The 18,730-nt window shown below is 41.7% G+C and overlaps 1 protein-coding gene across 5 annotated transcripts in view; it reads left to right on the plus strand.

The window, feature by feature from the left end:
- Positions 1–18,730, plus strand: part of triob (trio Rho guanine nucleotide exchange factor b) — a 99,875-nt gene that overhangs the window by 5,773 nt on the left and 75,372 nt on the right. For 4 of the 5 annotated variants that reach the window (XM_072394650.1, XM_072394649.1, XM_072394646.1 and 1 more), the window contains exon 2: positions 4,031–4,084. The exons of the other annotated variant lie outside the window; for it this stretch is intronic. In XM_072394650.1, the coding sequence (XP_072250751.1) occupies positions 4,031–4,084 (54 nt within the window). The remainder of the gene's footprint in view (positions 1–4,030; positions 4,085–18,730) is intronic. 5 annotated transcript variants of the gene reach the window in all.

Here is an 18,730-nt window from a genome sequence, read left to right on the forward strand (position 1 = left end):
GGAGTACACTGCCTCTCACTTAATGACAACTGGTATGGACTTCATGCCATTCCATTAAGACTTTTGCAAAATGGCTAAATCCAGTACAACCTGTATTGTCAACCACAGCTGCATCCTGTTTAGTTTCAGGCTTGGTGAGGTTTCCCAATGTCAGTATTAAGCAAGCCACTCTTCTGTACAAACACCTACAATGCCAGTTGACTTTCTTAACAGCTCATCTGAGAGGGGCTATGTGACTGAAATTCTCTCACAACAGAAACAGTTGTTACTTTCAAAGACACACAGGGCTCTTAAAGAGTTATTATGACAGCAATACAACTGCATGTCAAATGAAAAGAGGCCTTTTTTTCCCTCATATGTGTTTATTTAAAAAGAACCTCTTAAAAACTTGTGGTCCGTGTACCTCTTACTGTTCATTGGAGAGGTTTTTGGCAAAGACATTCGGTAAGAGAGCAAGGCGAGGCAATTACCCGCTTTACAACCAGACCATGCTGATCGATCTCATCAAAGACTCTTGACCTTTTTGGAGAAGTCGTAATACACTTTATGGACATGTAACCACCCCGCATCTCGCCATGTTATTGATTGTTGTAAAATGGCATTTGGATCTAGACACACCCACACAGACTTGGTCCAAGGCCTTGTTTTATCTTCTTTTGGGAAATCTCTTTGTGACCTTCTGAATTGTTTTTATGCTAAGAGGAATTGTTTTCGTTGTGACCGTTAAGTGATAAACATAAAACCACACGGGGAATCTTCCTGCATATACATGACAAATAGTAGTGGGTAGCCTCATAATCAGAATTCCAATAAGTTGGCAATGGGTTTGTAGGATGCTAAGTGCAGCCTGTGGGGCAACTTCATTACCTCACAAACATACACATGATACAGGGACAGACACAGAAGTATAAATCACAACATCCCACCCAAGTCGCCTGAGGCTTGGAAAGCCAGGAAGAGATGGGGGATGGATTGATGAATGAGGGATGGAGGCCCAGGAAGATTCCGGGTCATAAAAATAGGCTGTGGGCTGGTCTGTGCGTCTCCTGCAAATCCCCCATCCGATAAGAGAGCAACCTCTATCAGTCAACAGCAGATACCCCACCAACACTGTCCCTTTTCACCCCTTTTGTTGCCCCCTCCACGTCTCTCCCACACATCTTTCCATCATTACCTCACACCTTGCCTCTCCTCAGGGTTTTCATAAATCCCAGTGTGATCTTGTTTTGCAATATGTGGCCTCCTGTTTGCGAGTCCCCTTAATTGGATGACGCGGGTATGGGAAATGATAAATGATGACATGCAGGCAGCAGTTGTAAAAGGCAGACAGGCGTCGCATAGGAGAAGGGTGAAATTTGGTGTCTTAGGGTTTGCCACCACAATATAACAGGCAAAGCTTTTTCAAAGTGTTCAGGAAAAACAGAATAAAACGGCTTTTGGGGCCAGAAGATGTTTGATCGATTCAGCAAATGAAGCAAGGAGCAGCAAAAAGTGCTGACTACGGTATTGCTTTAGACCATCTTATAAACAAATGTTCATTCACAAAATGCGACTCCTCCCTACTGAATCTTTCTATTCTCTATTTACGACCCGACAAGTGATGTTCCTCCCCTATCTCCCCTTATTTTCCCTTCATCTTAAACCAGGGATACATCTGGATGTGGTACTGGATCTGCAACGACAAGTCTCCTGCAATGCTTTGTGCCTCTACTTTTTCAATACTAGCTCTTTGATAAAAAAAAAAAAGAACTAAGAACTCATGAGGGCATATTCCTCTTGAATTTGTCTTAAGAACTTCCTCTAGCGAGAAAGGGGATTTGCCACCAAATAAAATGGCAGGGTGCCATTTTTCTATCCCATAAAAAGCGATTAATGAGTGACCAAGTTCTTTTTCTGGCGTAGATTGAAAAGATAAGCAGGCTTCTTTTATATATGATTAAAGAAATTACAGTTTAATTTGTTAATAAATATTGTATGAGGCTGATCGTGTTGCAAATACACTAAATAATTCATTTCCAGTCACACAGTAGCACATTAGCACATACAGTATGTTCAGCTGGATGCTTGCAACTTCACAGAACAGCACTCTTGTGCCATAATCTCGTGTTTTTTTCTTTTTAAGCAGACAAGCCAAGGTCCTACTTCAGTCAGTATGAGGGCAAATTAAAAAAGAAAGAAACACAACAAAATAAAGCAGAACACGGACTTAGCTTATGGTGAAATCAAAGCGCAACTTGCGGTGTGTGTTTGCATACATGTGTGAGCTTGTGTGCTGCCTGAGACTGCTTGTCTTCTGTCAACAGCTGTGCTCAGTCTGTCCAACGAGAACTGTGGAGTCTGTCTTTCTCTCACAAACACACTCGCACTGCATCATTCCCTCTTGCTTTGAAGACAGAGGCAGCCTCTGATGTGGGTCGCATGAACAGCACTCCTTAGCCGTGGCCTCTCTGGCTTTTGATGAAATAGGCCAAAGATCAAACTCAACATCATATCCAACTATGGGGGCTTGCTGAAGTACTCACTCTGGGTAAATTGGGGCTGTTGTTGAAGATACACCACCAGTTCTGTTGCTGCAGCTCTCTGCATATTCACTCGGCTGAAACTGGCTGTCAATAAAACGCTGACTGTAATGAAAAATCAGCTGAATTTGATGACACTCCTAAATAATGAAAGATAAAGGTATTGAAAATGACTGGTATTGGTATTCTGGAAAAATTTGTCCTCATTTTTCCTCACCAGTTCCTTGATTAATGATCTATTCCCGATTATCTTTATGATTCCCTTTTTGAGTCTGTTCTGATGCTTTAGGAATTCTCTGGAAGCTTAATGGCAAATGTCTCCTCTCTGGATTCCCAAACAGTTTGATTTTGATCACAGCTATAAGAGAAGGTTCCTTCATTAGCCTTCGGGGGATTTGGTTTCCTTTTTTTTCATCCCATTTGAATCCCTTTGCCCTCTGTCATTTCACTGATAAGGCCTCGAGAATTCTCTTCGCACTCTTTCCCAGACCAAACCCTTCATCCTTCCTGCACTGTTTAAAACGAAGCATACAGTGTGTGAGCAGGTGCTTACTGTAATCCTCACTAGGCGACAGCATATGCCAGGCTGTTCTTTCAGAAAGTCAGCCAGGAGAAGTCAGAGTGGTGAACTAAGCTGCCCCTGTCCCTCATTCCCCTCCCCTCTGTTATCTTGTGCCACGATGATGTCCTACTGCTGAGTGACCCAGAAAGAGTTTCTTCCACTGCATACACCACACAAGTCAGACCAAGTACGACTTTTGATGAAAGTATTTTTTTTCAAAGTATATTATTATTTTGGTGAAAGAATTATGCCAAAATAAAGTTGATGTGTGAAATGTGTTGATAATGAATCAATTGTGGTCTTAAACCTGAGGCTGGATCCAGCTCTGCACTTCAGACGGACCGTATTTGTCTCTGCTATAATGTTGCAAGCTTACCAAACACAATAGTGGTTCCTTAGGCGTCATAGGTACCGATATCAACTGTACTTGGCATCTTAAAGGATTCACTTGCTCACCAGCACCGTGCTGAAAGTTTCAAACAAGTCTGTGTGTGCGTGTTTGTGTGTCTGAGGGTGTGTGTTTTGTGACACTTTAACAGCAAAAGGCAAAAAAAGAGGGATAAAGAGCAAAACAGGATTTGTTGTCTTGATCCACAGTAGGTAGATATTATGACATACTGCAGCTCATACACTTTTGTGCATTTGTAGGCATGTGAGCACACGTGCACAGTATGGGAGCTCGGGCATCTGCATGCAACATGTCTGATGGTGTTTAATCTCAGAGAGGGACTATCAAGATATCCAGATCAAAGGGCTGCTACACAATGGCTTACTGACTCTCTGATTTGTGCTCTGTAATTCCATAGCCTTTCATTTGGACACAAACATATTGTGAAGATTGTGCTACCGCTCCAGTTGGTCACCTAACGGCCATTTTGATCTGTATTTTCTTCATTTAACCTCTTTATTTATTTATTTTTCTCATTACGGATCTCTCTGTCTCTTTTAGATTGCTCTCTTCCAAAATGCGAATCCAAACTGGATGGCCCGGGTCAAACCTCAGGTAGGTCTGAGTGTTTGTCATAGCCATGGGAAAATAATCAGGAAATTCTTTACTGGCGAGGACATGTACGCATGACCCATTTATTTCCATGAGTACACAAGCTGTTTCTATCTAACTCCGAGATTCATCTTCATTTGTCCCACATCAGCTGGAATTACGCAAGTGAATGGGATTTATGGATTCTTATTTTCAGAAAGGCCTCAGACTACAGAACACTGAGGCCTCGTCTTGCTTTTCTGCTTTGTTTAGCAGATTTTTCTCTGCTTGGCCTTTTAGATATTAAATGTATTCATATAAGTCAGATGGGGTAGTTGTTTACTGTGTACTATTCCCACTTTAGGGAAAATGCTGTGCTCTGTCACAGCACTACTGCATCAAATCCCATTGGATTCAAGCTCTTCTGTGGCATCAACTAGCAACCGTAACCTTGTGGGTTCTCATCCCCTAATACTCCCAGGATATATATACTAAAAATATACTGAGTCACTCTCTCCTGTGTCACTTGTTTGTGAGGAAAAAAAAAACCCCAGGGCAGTTAAGTGGTCCATATTAGGGTATGAACAAAGATTATCCCACATAAAAGAGGGCCTGAGCCTCTATTTTTTTCATTTTTTTTTCAGTTGAATCTTTTGGGCTAAACTGTATTGTAAGTGTGGTGCTATTCCACAGAGAGTCCGATTTAAATTAAAAGGCTCACTCTAATCCATTCAGCTGACATACGCTGACAGAAATGCATTTAAGTTGCCATGTTGAGAGCTAACATGAAAACATTTGTGTCAAGATGGCATGCCATGTGGGATTTACAGTATTGGACTACAGCAAAAGGCCAGTCATCATCCGTGTTCCATTTAGCTCTGAGTGTGATGCGTTACACTCGGTTTTGACCTGATGTTTTCCAACTGGGTCATCCAGGGATGAAAAGAAGGTTGTTTTGTATTGACAGCTTGGCCTATTATTCCCAGTTGCCAGAATGTGAATGGGTGATAATGTGAAATGATTGGGACATGCCAGCCAAATCCCTCACACAGACCTTTGGCTGAAAAACCCTTGAACTTCATCCCTGAGGCTGGCTCACACAAATTCGAGCTGCGTTGGTGTTTCTGTGGAAATGAGGCTGATCACAGCGTATCTGAGGTAATCAGGTTGGGTTGACTATTTATTGCTGATTGTTTATTGTTCCTTTTCAATTACTGCAAACAATTTCCTGTCAAATTGGACGTCAGTTTAGCGAGTTATGTCAGGCCTTGTGTTGACTTGGAATTGCAGGTGTCATCTTGGTAAAAATGAGGCATTCAATATCTTTTACCCACTCTGCTCATGAGCTTGTAAACTTGAATGAGGGACAGGCACTTTTGGCTGGTGTGAAAGTGTACCTCTTAAAGCCCACCCACCACGAAAACTCACGATTTTAACCTGATTATGTTTGTTTTACAAATTACAAGACTTCATGAGCCAATGTGGCCATCAAAGCTATTGCTGGGGATTTCAGCTTTGAATCTGCAGACCACCACCTGCAGCCTGAAAAAGGCGAAGTGACTATTTGTGGGATGGGTTTGTACAGCTATCTTGCATGCACTTTAGAGGTGATGAGCTAGCCCCCGGACAAACTTCTTCCCTTTCCCTTTCCCTTTCCTTTTTTCTGCTCGGGCACGAGAAATGTTGTGAATTTTGATCTTCACGAGATGTGCTACTTTCAGATTTTTTTTTCTTCCTTTCAAAGGACTTGGTGTAACCTCAGCTGGGTATTTCCTGTTGTTTAATCTAAAGTTTGCTTGTTTGGCCTTTTTATAGAATTGTTTGCCCTGAGCTCCCTGTGTTGTTTGATTCTCAGAGGTTTGTGTGTATATGGGGGACAGATTTGTCTACCTCGTTAATTAGGTTAGCAGTAATGCATGCCGAAGGATGCAGTAATCTCTGGCAATGGAAGGAGGGGGACAAAGAAAGGCAAAGTGTTATCTTAAGCATGAACATATTGTAAAGCATTCTCAGAATCCAAGTAGTGGTTTAAACCTGTGATTACCCTTTAAGAATCAATTCTTTCTGCAAAAACAAATCTGTACGAGGCAGTAATGGATGACACGCAAAGTTAAGGGATTAGACAAAGCTATTTCTGCAGCAACGAGACTTGATGTTCAACCTCTTTCATACATTTAGAGATGACTGTTTTAAAGCTGGGGTTTAATCATTATCATCAGTCATCGCAAATTTACAGTCGGGTGTATCGGTAGCCTTTAAGTCTAACTTCAGTGCTGAGTGATATGAATTCAGACTCATGCCAACTTCAGCTGTTCCACCGATACCGATCTGACTCTTTTGTCTAATCCGCCAGCATCCATCTGTTGTGTTCATATCTCTGAGGTCTGTAGACATACACTCTTGAGGTCTGCTTACTGTCTTGCACTGACACCTTTTACAGTTTTGATTGAATTGTTATCGTATTTGTGCAGTGAATTGTTCACAAACCCGCAAATAAGATGCTTATGTAGTATGAATTTTCAGGTGCCCAAATCTGCTTTACATTAACTAGAACTGTTTGAGCAAAAAGAAAAAAACTAAGCACACATACAATGTGCATGGGTTTTATAGAAGACACGCAAAATAACAAGTGTCCCCAAAACACTCTTGGCCTGCATATGGACTTACAGGCTAAGCATGCTCAGAGTAAATAGTTGGATTGTTCCCCAGATATGCTCAAGCTCACGGTCCAAGATAATCTGCAACAGTAGCCAACTGGCTCTTTAGTCTGGATGATTCTGATCTCTCGCTGCACTAATAAGAAGTAGAACGCATCGCATGGTGAATTAGATGAGAACAATTTGCCTTGCTGGCTGAAAAAGAAGATAAATGTTTGAACATGAAAGAAGAGATTGAGGATCTCCCCTTCCCCTTCCCCTTCCCCTTCCCCTTCCCCTTCCCCTTCCCCTTCCCCTTCCCCTTCCCCTTCCCCTTCCCCTTCCCCTTCCCCTTCCCCTTCCCCTCCATATGTTTCTGTTCAGTTTAATTCAGTGGTGAGCTCAGTCTCTCATCCCTGCCCATACTGAGCTCACTGTGTGGTTCCTATTGAACTGGGCTTTGAATGCTAACCATGTGCACCGCGGGTAGACAAGCAGCCAGGCATGCTCCCTCAGTCATGCAAACACACACTCGCTCACACGCTTCCAAGCAGTGGAGGAAGTGGCTTTCTCAGAGGTTTTTCCATCCTCCCCTGCAGCGGCCAGGATGGAGAAGGCTAAACTCTGTGGTGTGTGTTTGTAGGTGCGGTTGAGTGTGTGTTTGAATGAACCTTGTTTACTCCCTCTCAGATGTCCAACTTTGTTTATACTTGTTTCTCTCTCACAGTTTATTTATTTCCTTTCCACTTTGCTCAGTGTCAGACGTTGCGCAACTAAAGGTCTCAACCTCCCTAAATGGCAGAGAAAACAAATAAGCTGAACAGGACACAAAGCTGCGGAGGTCGCAGTTTCATGTCCTCATGTCAAGGTCAAGTGTTTGACTTCATCTGAACTTCATTTGAAGCACAATCAAAGGGGCGGTCATTTGATTTTTTAGGAAGCAAGTGTACATCCTTTTATTGTTCAGAAGTGAAGGATTAATCCCAGTTTCAAAGTGCTTGCCGTCAATGTAGCTTGTAAAATAGAATAGAAAAATACTTTGTTTATTTATTTATTATTTATTATTATTATTATTATTATTATTATTATTATTATTATTATTATTATTATTATTTATGTACCACAACAGCTTAAGAAGAGGGGGAGTTTGCATAGTTTCCTGTGAATTCAGATATTATAAAAGGAGGCGAGTTAAAGATAAACATTACAGGTAAAAAATGCATTTTTGATTAACTTTGATAGAGCTGGGAAACTGCAAAGTCTCCAATGAAATGTGTAGATAATCAGAAAGTTAAAGAAGTATTTTATTATTGTTCACATTTGTTGAAAAGACTGTTCTACGTGTCAGCTGCATTCTTTTTACTTAAGTACCTGTGAAAGGCTGCTGGGAGACACACATTCATGAGAGTGAAAGAGCGGAAAGCCAGTTAGACCCCCCGTGGTGTCAGCAGGACTCAGCGCTGAATGTGTCGGTGTAATGCCTTTGTGAGCCTCTCCGACTGCATTCGGTTCCAAAGTGGACGTGAACATGTGCATCCTGACTTCTGTGCAGGCCTTTTCTTATGCCCTGTTCGTGCACATGTCTGCAGGGACGGCTTCAATTGGATCACGCTGTTGAAGAGCGCTGGCTGGGTCGGGTTTTTAAAAGAGCACAGCTTGCATCCTCCTGTCACAGGATGTCAACATAATGATATCTGTTTGGCCATGTCATATTTCCTGTGGCTGCAAATGATAAGATATTCAACTCTGAGATGGGTTGGCAAAAAAACATCTTATTCAGAAGAAGTCTTTTTTTTTTTCATTATTGAAATTATTGCCTCCACTTAAAATTTTTCTTACTGCATATTTGCAGCTAATAATTACTGAATCAAAAGGTGTGCCTTGTACAATTCGATGTGGTTCCTCTTTTATGATCAGTGCCTGTGGTATTGTGCTCCTCACACAAATTCTTATGTAATATGTGACAGAGAAAGTGGGAGACAGAAACCTTCGAGAAACATGATTTAGAACAAGACGCGATGCACAATTTATCAGTAGACATCAGAACCTGCCAAGGATTAGCAAAAAGTCATTGATCAGATTCATCAGTGATGATTTACCTTAGATTTTCCCTGTGTCATCCACAAGCAAATGCATTAGCTGTAGAAATGCACCACCATCTGTTGATATACTCCATCTGTTATTAACAGCATTTTCCCCTGAAGTCAAGGCAGGGAGTTTGTCTACTGCTGTCAACATCAGATTCCTTCTACGCATCAGAATCTGTTCCCTTTGCACAATCTGATTTAAATTATAAGAGCAATAGTCTCTGACTGATGTCATATAGACAGCATTTTGATGAAATAAAGATGAGTGGCGCCGCGTTGTTTATCGTCTTTAGCTGTCCCACCCCCACCCGTGAAACCCTTGTATCACTGCTATTTCCCACATCATCTTTCATCATCTTTGTCCCCTGCCTCTCAGACCCTGGTCTTTTCCTGGAGACCACTGATGCATAGAAAACCAAGGTTCCGCTCTACCACCCGCCCAATCGCCATCAACCTCTCCCACTCGCATCAGCCAATCGCTCTCTGGAGGATGCTGACGGGGGAGGGGCTGAACATCACGGTGAGGCTGGGTGGGTGTTGTGTGTTCGTGTGCTCGCTGGATGCTCCTTAACTCGAAGAATATAAAGGATGCTTGGCTGCTCCAGGAACAGGGGGATATCACCTTCATGCCTGCTCCGTCCTCTTTAACGGATGCATTTTGGGGTTTTTGTGCCATTGCAAGATGAAGTACTACTTTATGTTGGAGCACTATGCTGGATTTTTTGGATTGGATCATTTTATAACACAGTTATAATTTAGATTATTTCTATGCTATGGTTACTGCAGGTTTGTTCTATAGCAGGGATGTGGCTTTCACAGCTCATTTTAAAAAGTTATCCACATGGAGTGGAACAAATGCTGACAGCTTCCATTGTGTGTCTTTTTTCTGGCAGGAAATTTGATTCCTGTTTGTTTGTGTGATACTTGAAATGGCACAAGAGAATGATTGACAAAAGTAGATCCTGAATTAATGTGTCTATTTGCGGCAGAGTTGGTAAAGGAGAAATGCAGGAGGTAACGAAAACCTGAAGCATTTTTCTTTGAAGAGTAGGCTTTGCAACTCTCATCTGGAGGAAGCTCGTTTTTTTTTTTTTTGTTCTTTTTTTTTTGTGCTGATGGAATCCCTCCAGTGCTGTCATGCTGCTCGTTTTATTGGTCGTTTGAGTGCAAAGGCAGCAGAGACGAGCATGTAGGCATATCCATCCAGATCCTGTCGGCAGCCCCTAGTAAGTATGACATAATTCTACAAGGCTGTGCTGAATTATTTAGAAATAGTTGAAGAGCAAAGTGCCACAGAAAGCGCAAATCGATTAGTGCCGCGTTCTTTTCATAAATGTTGTGTTTGGCAGTTTAACCCTTTGCCCAATTGAGAATGCATTAATCTTAAAGATAGCGTTTGGTTTCCTTTAAACTCTGCTCTATGCTTAAAGCGGCTTCTCAGCAGCATCAAAAGGATCTATGTCTGGTCTGCAGGCTAACTGATAGATGCATTTGGCCCATGTGGTCACACCTCTCCTCCTGCAAATGCTTGTGTTTACATGGAAGTTGCTGTAACCAGAGTGAGCTCTATAAAGTGGCTGGGGAAGCATCCTTTCTCCCGCTGTTATCAACATGTAAAAACAAACGAAGGACATATTTTCTTGTTCCTAAGCTTGGAGCCGTGCTAAAAATAATTTATTGATTCAATGATATGAATCTGGTAACCTGGAATTAAAGCTACCATAGCTAGTTTTAGCTGAACAAAAGCTGCACTGCATGAATGTTTAAACGTTGTTTAGCTGGAGTGTTGTGCAAAAACAAGAAAAGACCTCAAGTGTTATCTCTGAACAAGTAAAGCTGTAGCAGTTGAATAGATGAGCAAAAGTCATTCTTGTTTTCTATTGGCTCCCCATGACCCTAAATGGAAAATGACCATGAAAAAAAGATCAGTGACCCACGAACATTTAATCTTATAGCAGCTCGTCAATATGTATTTCTCTGCAGCTGGATGTGTGGAATATAAGCGTAAGGAATGTCGGGAATGTTTCCCTGTATGGATTCCTATCCTATTACATGCTTGACTATCTGGTTTAGATGTTTAAAATCATGTTGATGTAGCCTTGCATTAAAGTACCAGATTCTCAAAGGATGAAGCTAAGGAGCAGAAATTATTATTATTATAGTTTTCTCTATATTATTTCCCCTCACATGTGTTTGACATTTAGTTCTAGATGAAAATAGCCAATGGGCTTTTTGAGTGATGTCCAGAGAGAAACCGCTGAGGCCCAAGCTTAAGAATACAGAAATGACACAATGTGCTGCTCCTCGAGGTTTTTCCCGCAAGACATTTTTTGCGATTACTATGATGTTCCGTGACAATTCTAGAAAATGTATTCGATGATATATCTTTAGAAAGCCGTGAATAACTGTTTTGCCAGTGAGCGAATGCAGTGACTCTTGCTGTCAAAGTCTGCATGGAGGAGCCTCACTTGCTGACTCTCGTTTTCTTTTTGTCAGAAGGAAAGTGGAGTTATTTGCATGTATTTATGTGCTATTTGCATTTCATTTTGTTGGTGTCATGCTGATTTGTGTTTTGTTTTTTTTTACCATTGAGAAAATCATACAAATGAGAAGCAAAGCATAACGCTAATGTGTGTTCTGTCCTCTCTGTATGCCGCCATGGTCCAGATTTAGATGGAGTTCTGTGTTATTTGTATAGATTTGAGGCTCCACAGTCACAAAAGACCCGCAATTAAAAGGCTTGAAGAGCGCAATATGGGCCTTAATGTTTGTTTCTTTTTCTTTATGTCTTCCCCCTCTTTCCCCACTTCTGTCTGTTTTCTTGTCTTTCTCAGCTTCCCCCTTGTCTCCTGGAGAATGGTTAGAAACCGAGACACTCGGGAGCCTGAATAAAATATGAAACTAACCCGATGAGATTAGATTTGGCACTGCTCAACTGTCTAAATTGGTGTGAAATATTTCCCTCTGTAGAAATGCAGCTGTAAATCAACTGGCAAGTTGTAAACATGCTTCCATCAGTGCAGCGTATGCACTTTTCTTTTTTGTTGTTTTGGCACTTCAAATTGTAATTTTGAGCTCATGCAAATGAATCCTTTTCTCTCTGCTCCTCCCGTTGATCGCTGTCACTCTGTTGGCGTATTTGTGCACGCACGCACGCACGTGGTTATTCATGCATATAAGTCAGATGTTCCATCAGATAGTCTTGTGGGTGCCTGTTTTTATAAACCAGTTGCTTTCACTGCTGTAATAACAGTGAACAGCCATGGGATCCAATAGGGGTGTCAGAGTATAGAGAAAGGCTACAGAGCCACAGCCTGTTGTTGCGTGTCTGCTGTGCGGATTCTCAACCGGACACTGGTCTTTGTTGAGGACTAGTCTAGTGAAAATCTATTCACAGATGAACGGCGTGACAGCAAGGCAAGCGGAGAGAGGAGAAGCGAGGGGAAAAGGGCCAGGATTGGAGATGACCAGATAAAACTTAGGGCTGATGAGTGGACAACACTGATGAGGAGAATGTGATGGAAGGAAGAGGATAACAGAATAGGTGGATCTGGGAAGCAAGGCAGAGGATGCCAAAGGATGAAAGGAGAGGAGAAACACACACACACACACACACAAATATATGAACGTGCATTATGAAACAATGACAAAACTGCAAAAGAACTGCACACCGTGTGTCTTCCTCCAGGACCAGGCTCTGATTTCTGAACTTGTAAACAGGAACTATTCTGCTTTCAGCAAGCTGGCAGCCCTGCAGGTGCACAGAAACGCACACACAAACTGTCACGCTAAAAAAAGCTGGATTCGGCTCAGAAGTAGTCCATTTTTCTCGCAGCCTTTATTTCAGGTTTTGCCTGCTTCCCTTTCTTTTATTCTAACAGCATTTGGCAGAAACGAGCCATTTCTTTTCGCTGTTTACAGAGACAAAAAAAAAGAAAAGTCTCCCAAAGACTCTTTTTTTCATTGAGATAAACAAACACTTCCAAGTGTAAATTATAGCTCCATCACAATGCTTGTTTCCCGATTGATTTTTAAGTTAGCTGAGGTTTGTTGGAGTCATTAATCCTATTATCAGAGCTCAGCTGTCACTCAGTTGGCATCTGTCAGCTGAGACCATGGTGTGGCTGATCTGTTTCTGCTGCAGAACGGGGTGTTGGCCCTTGAGGTTTAGTCGAGGGATGCATGATATTGGAAGTTTGCCAATATTTAATACGCTTTTCCCAACACATGCACAGATTTTAGTGTGTATTTGGGCAGGTTGAGCCTACTCTTATCATGATTGCATAAAACACAGTGCTCACAACTTAGAAATACCACAATTAATTTAAAGACTCCTCCCTCTTGTATTGATGACGTGTTCATATCGTCTTTCAATCCGAGTCTGATGTAAGAATGCCCTCATTAAATTCTGTTTGTATGCATTTGTTTAAATTTTTTCTTGCTGTTGTTGTACAGTAACCCCCCCTCCTTTACTCTGTGTTTCTTACTGCCTCCAAATGTTACTCAGTTTTTGGAAGTATATGACCTGAATTGCAGCATGTTTCCACCAGCTAACTGCACATTATTGGTGTGTCAAGACTTCAAAGTTAATTTAGCAGAGCGTTGGTTTTTTTTTAGAGTCCTTTTTTTAAATGAAAATCCACGCTTAGAACTGTGTTCTAAAACTGTGTTTACTCATTGAGATGTCTCTTTATTGTGGCTTGCATTGAAAGGGCTCGTAAAACACATGGATGGAAATGCATCGCTCCTGTCACCAGCTCTCTCTCCTACTGTCTGACATCATCTGTCAGTCCCATCTGCTTTGCACCACAACTGTCTAATGAATGACAGGCAGCCGACACGGTGTCGTCTCAAGCACATTTCCTTTCTATCCTCCGTCAACCCGTTTCTATCGCCCTTTCTCCCGAAGACAGTTAGACACACTGTCGGCTGCAGATGTGCGCAGGCTCCTCTTTCCTCTCCCGGCTTGTCAAGCGCTATTCGCCCTACCGTGGTTTATTGGCTCGGTTTTGTTGTGCAGCAGGACAATCGGGTGGTTTGGTTGGAGTGGGCTGATGAATGGTGTTCCCGGAGCCGTACAAAGAGTCCTCCTCTCTGCTTCATTGATGTGTTGATGCGGCTCAACTGGCTGCCCAGTGAGTTTGTACTGTACACTGTTGTGGGGAGACAGATGCCTGTGGATACATGGTGCTGAAAAGGACTTTTGCTCTTTGTCATTGCCGCAGTTCCTCTCACATTCACAGTGTTGCTGTGATAGAAACATACAACTTGGAGACGCTATTTAGAAGTTATAGAGAGCCCCAGTGTTGGAGCGAAGAGAAGATCACAGCCCCCTTTGAACACAGCTCCATTAACCTTTTGCTTCTTTTAAACAAGTTAGATGATAAATGAACAAGAGTATAGCTCCTCTCTGTGTTTCTGTGTGCACACGTGTTTGGGCAGCTTAATAATCTGTCATGTCTTATTATTTTTCGCATATAGGGAGGCCATCTTGGACATCTAGAGACTATTATAATTATGTTGTTAGACCTCTACAGCTCCAAAGACCTGACCTATTACACACTTACTCGTCCGTTAGCATATTCTTATTACAGCTGGCTCTGTCGCCGCCCCCGGCTCACTTTCTGAGAGGTGACACTCCCTCTCGGTTATTTATTCCAACAGGATCAGTCACATTCGTATGACCCGGCTCGTTTGCATGCACGTACAGCCCTTTCAGCTCATAGAGTCTGCTTCCATGCACCGAGGCGATACATGGAAGACCATCGCTGAAATTTTCTCTAACTAAGAAAGTAGCAGCTGAGGAGATCTAAAAGTTTTTATATCCCCCACATCGAGAGCAGCACTTTTGGAAGCTCCTCTGAGTCTGTGGATTGTAATCAGTGACACTAAACATGGCTGCTCTGACCATGTTGTTCCATTTCCATTTCATGGGATTTCTCAGGGACAGGAAAGGTCGGCTGACAGCGGCGCCGGCTGACAGAACTGGTAGGTGGTACCAGAAACTACTGTAGTGGAAATACCAAAGATTGTAAACACGTGTTTTCCTTACATGTTTTTATGACGGGTTTTGGTTGAATGCTGATACACAATAACAGTAATACTCGCTAAATCTTGACTTGGTTAGTTTTTTCTCTTGAGCAGCATGTCTCGTAAACTCCTTTTAGAAATTGCAACCCCCTCAGTTTTTCCTTTTGAGAGTCAATCAAAAAGCTTCATTTCTCTCTTCATGTTAACACTGAATGAGCTCTTTATCATAGCTCTTAATCAGTTGGCTTTTTGAATAGATGTGTAGTGGATCTACAGGAGTATTTGACTCCAATTTAGTGGCATAAAACGGATATTTTAGTCACAGGGAATTTAAGTGAAGATGTTGTTCTGATGTTTTTGAGGTTTATTGACTTCAGTATGATGCAAAAAGTAAAATATAAAAGCTTTTCACATGATTAGAAATGAATGAACTGATACTAGCTGTAATGAATGGCTTGTTTGATATGAAGCTCGGGCCCAAGCCCCCTGTTTTTATATAGTTTTTAAAAATACTATTTCAGATGATGAAAATTTTGCACTGTCAGTGCGTCGAAATATGAGTAAAGACAATTGAAAAGTGGAGAAGTACATTATTTGGAGTAAGACTTTGATGGCTCAGTGCAAAAGCTCACTGTGACCAACAGCATTTGAGTATTAGTCAGAGAGAAGATTACAACCAATCATTATTAAAGCCTATTTCATCCGCAAATCCACCACCGACAACTGTTTGGCAGGCTTAACTTTTTTTTCCCCCCTGTGAGTAAATGGCCTGTCACACAGGGAGGGTCTGAGAAACTGTTGAATGCAAAGCAACACTTGTCACTAAATCTTGTTTTGGGGCGGGGTTACTAACATGGGGAGTTACTGTGAAGAAAAACCAGTTGGGGCAGGCAAAAAGGACCTGGCAGCGCCTTCGGCCTTCTGCAGCTCAGTGGGTGGTGGGGCGTTGACCAGTATATGGCACGGCTGTTGTTCAGTTGTCTTATGGACTTACAACAATGATACAACAGTTAGCAAGCTCAGAACTGTTAGAACGAAAACCGCTGTAAGTCTGTGTAGGATGTAGATGTTTGGACCGGTTCGCTGCTGGTTTTGATTCACAATGGCAGTGCTGGATAATCACAGCTGGCAATACGCCCAGGCTGGGAAAACCCTGATCAGACTGTCAGGTAGGGTATTTTGTCATCCAGAATCCTGGCTTTTTTTTAACAACAGAAGTGAGGAGACAGGAACACCTCAGTGGGTCACGAATGCGCTTGAGGTCAGAAATGTGATTGTATTACTAACTGTGGTGGCGGGACTTTTAAGGACGTTTTTTTACATTTCTGACAATTTCTTATATTTTTTATCCAATATTGATGATCAAGTGTCTCATTAGGATTAATTTAGTATTTTGATTAGGTTTTTTTTTTTTATATGTGTTGTTGGTTCTGTTATTTGTTGGTTGTGATATCTGCATTTTGTTATGTTTTGTGCCTTTTTTGTGTCACCTCAACACCTGGAAGATTGGTCAGTTACAAATGGCTTTATAGTATTACTTTCATCACTTTGTATTGCAATACATTGTAGTGAAGGTTATTTGCTTTGTTCCATCGTGTGCTTGTTAGAGAAAATGGAACAATAAAGATTAGAAGTAAGTATTACTTCCTCATTGGCATGACTGTACATTATGTTGTTTGTCGTGTCTTTTTAGACAATGCACAATGGCATAGATTCTCGCTTATTTCAAGCTAAATGATGGAACTGCCACTATTTCCAGTCAGGGCCCCTGACTTTTAGATCTAAGTTTTATCGATTGTCCATGATGGAAAAACAAGGTTTGCAATGTCGCTAATAACTCAGTGATACCAGTGTCCCCTGTCAGAGAAGAGATGGGGAAGGGAATCATTAGATGATTGAATGATAAACTTCAGCTAGACTTCTGAAGGTATTCATATCCTTGATAAAATGTACCGTTTAGAACCAGTTCAGGTGTTTCCAAAAAACGATGAATGAATAAATGAAGGCCTTGGTTTAAACACGCCTGCCATACAGCCGAGTTATCCAAAGATAACACAATTATAAGGAGACCTGAAGCGAACTAACAGCTTACTCATGTGACTTGTGTCAGGTTCATTTTTCACTGAGGCTTTTGGTGGTGAGATCTTGGTTTTGAACTTTTTTTTCAGTATTTTATGAGGTGCGCAATTTTGATTAGTTTCTGTCACTGTTCACAAGCAGAGTATGTTGTTCCTCTGTGCCAGTGCAGTTTGTCTAAATGATTGTGGCTCACAAATTCATGTTTACAATGTTGGCAGCAGGTTTGATTCACACGCCCTTTGCCTCCTCAGTCTATGTAAGTTATTTTATGTTGGAGTAAATTATAAAGTGCTTAGATCTTTGGAAAAGGCCCCACAAGGCATTCTTTTTCGCTTCCATTTCTCACGAGGCCTGTGTGAACACCGTTGTCTTTTTTACATAATTTGCCGTCCCCCTTTTGCTTGAGATGCCCTCTTTTCAGTTTAGTATATGGGTCATTCTGCGCAGCTTGTGTTGTGCTGCATTGACCCATCACTATTTTAGTTACCCTTGCCTAAAAATAGATTGAAAGCTGGTAGAGGGATACTGTACGGCCTTTGTTTACTGAATGTTAAGGGCATACTATGAAAGGCAGTATCATGCTTGAACAGTTTGTAAGCCTGCACAGCTTCAGCCTGCCAGACAGTAAATCAGTGCCAGGTGCTGCTGGGACAGAGTGACCAGGACAGCTGGCCTTTGTCGTAAGCACAGGATGGACCGAGAAGTGCCTGTTAGGAAAGGTAAACAAGAAGGCAAACATTGTCAGTAGAATCAAGATGAAACTCTGATCAGGTCACCGGAGGATCATGAATTTTAGCAACAGTTTAAGTCCTTTTTTATGCCCCATCTAACTCAATTCCAAAACTTCGTGCCTGCAGTGCTAATGAATGCAGGTGTCTGAGGAGATGTTCTGCTGTGAGGCGATTAGAGGAAATGGAGCTATCTGTTACAGGGCGGGCGCTGCAGAAGTAAATCACAACTCTTCCAGCGGGAAGAGAATATATAAAGCTCCTGACATTTATAAGTTTATAATACATATGTCAGGCCTTGAGACAAAACTTGAAGTCATGAGTCAAAGTTATTACTTTTGGTGAAATGTTTAGAACTATTTGATTTGCTGAGCATTTTGTCTTTCTACACTAAAGCACACTAAGATGACTTCCTCACTTTTATTTAAAGATCGATAGAAAAGTTATTTTCTACACCATGTGACAGCCCAACTGTCATTGCACAATGCTGCCATTGTGTCCTAGCAGGCGTTGCCCAGGGAAACAAAAACACTGGGTGACCCATCAAACTTTAAGGCCATTATAAACTCCAACTCCAGCAGCTGCTGATATCTCAACAACACATCTCTTTTCCAAAAGAATGTTTTATTTGAAGTTATTTCCGTGAAAAAGTCTCATCGCCTTAATAGTGCGTGGTTTGTGATGCTCCAGTTTCTTCCTCATCATGTGAGCGGGGGATTTATCAGTATGCTAACGAGCTCCATTCACGTCTCCCCATCTCAGCACTTACTCAACTTCTCTTCTGACTCTGCAAATCTCACTTTGCCTCACTAGTATTGTCAAGAAGAAACAGCATTTCTTAAAAAAAGATCAGGGATGCTAACCCTCACTTACTGAGCACCAGAATCATGGGTTTTTCACATAAGATGAACCATTTACATGCATCTTTTTCAGTAACACATCAATACAGCTGAGTGGCTCTGCGTGGGACTTATCGTTCAAGATAAGTCCCACCTCTGTGTTTTTTTTGGACTGCAAATCTGTCCACCAGAGTTGATATCATGGCCATCTGTGATTTTAAAAAGCCAGAGGCGGATACCTCCGTAAAGGTATAAAATGCTAATTTTGAAC

This window comes from Leuresthes tenuis, unplaced genomic scaffold, assembly GCF_036924035.1.
Source record: "Leuresthes tenuis unplaced genomic scaffold, fLeuTen1.0.hap1 SCAF_10, whole genome shotgun sequence".
Taxonomy (NCBI): domain Eukaryota; kingdom Metazoa; phylum Chordata; class Actinopteri; order Atheriniformes; family Atherinopsidae; genus Leuresthes; species Leuresthes tenuis.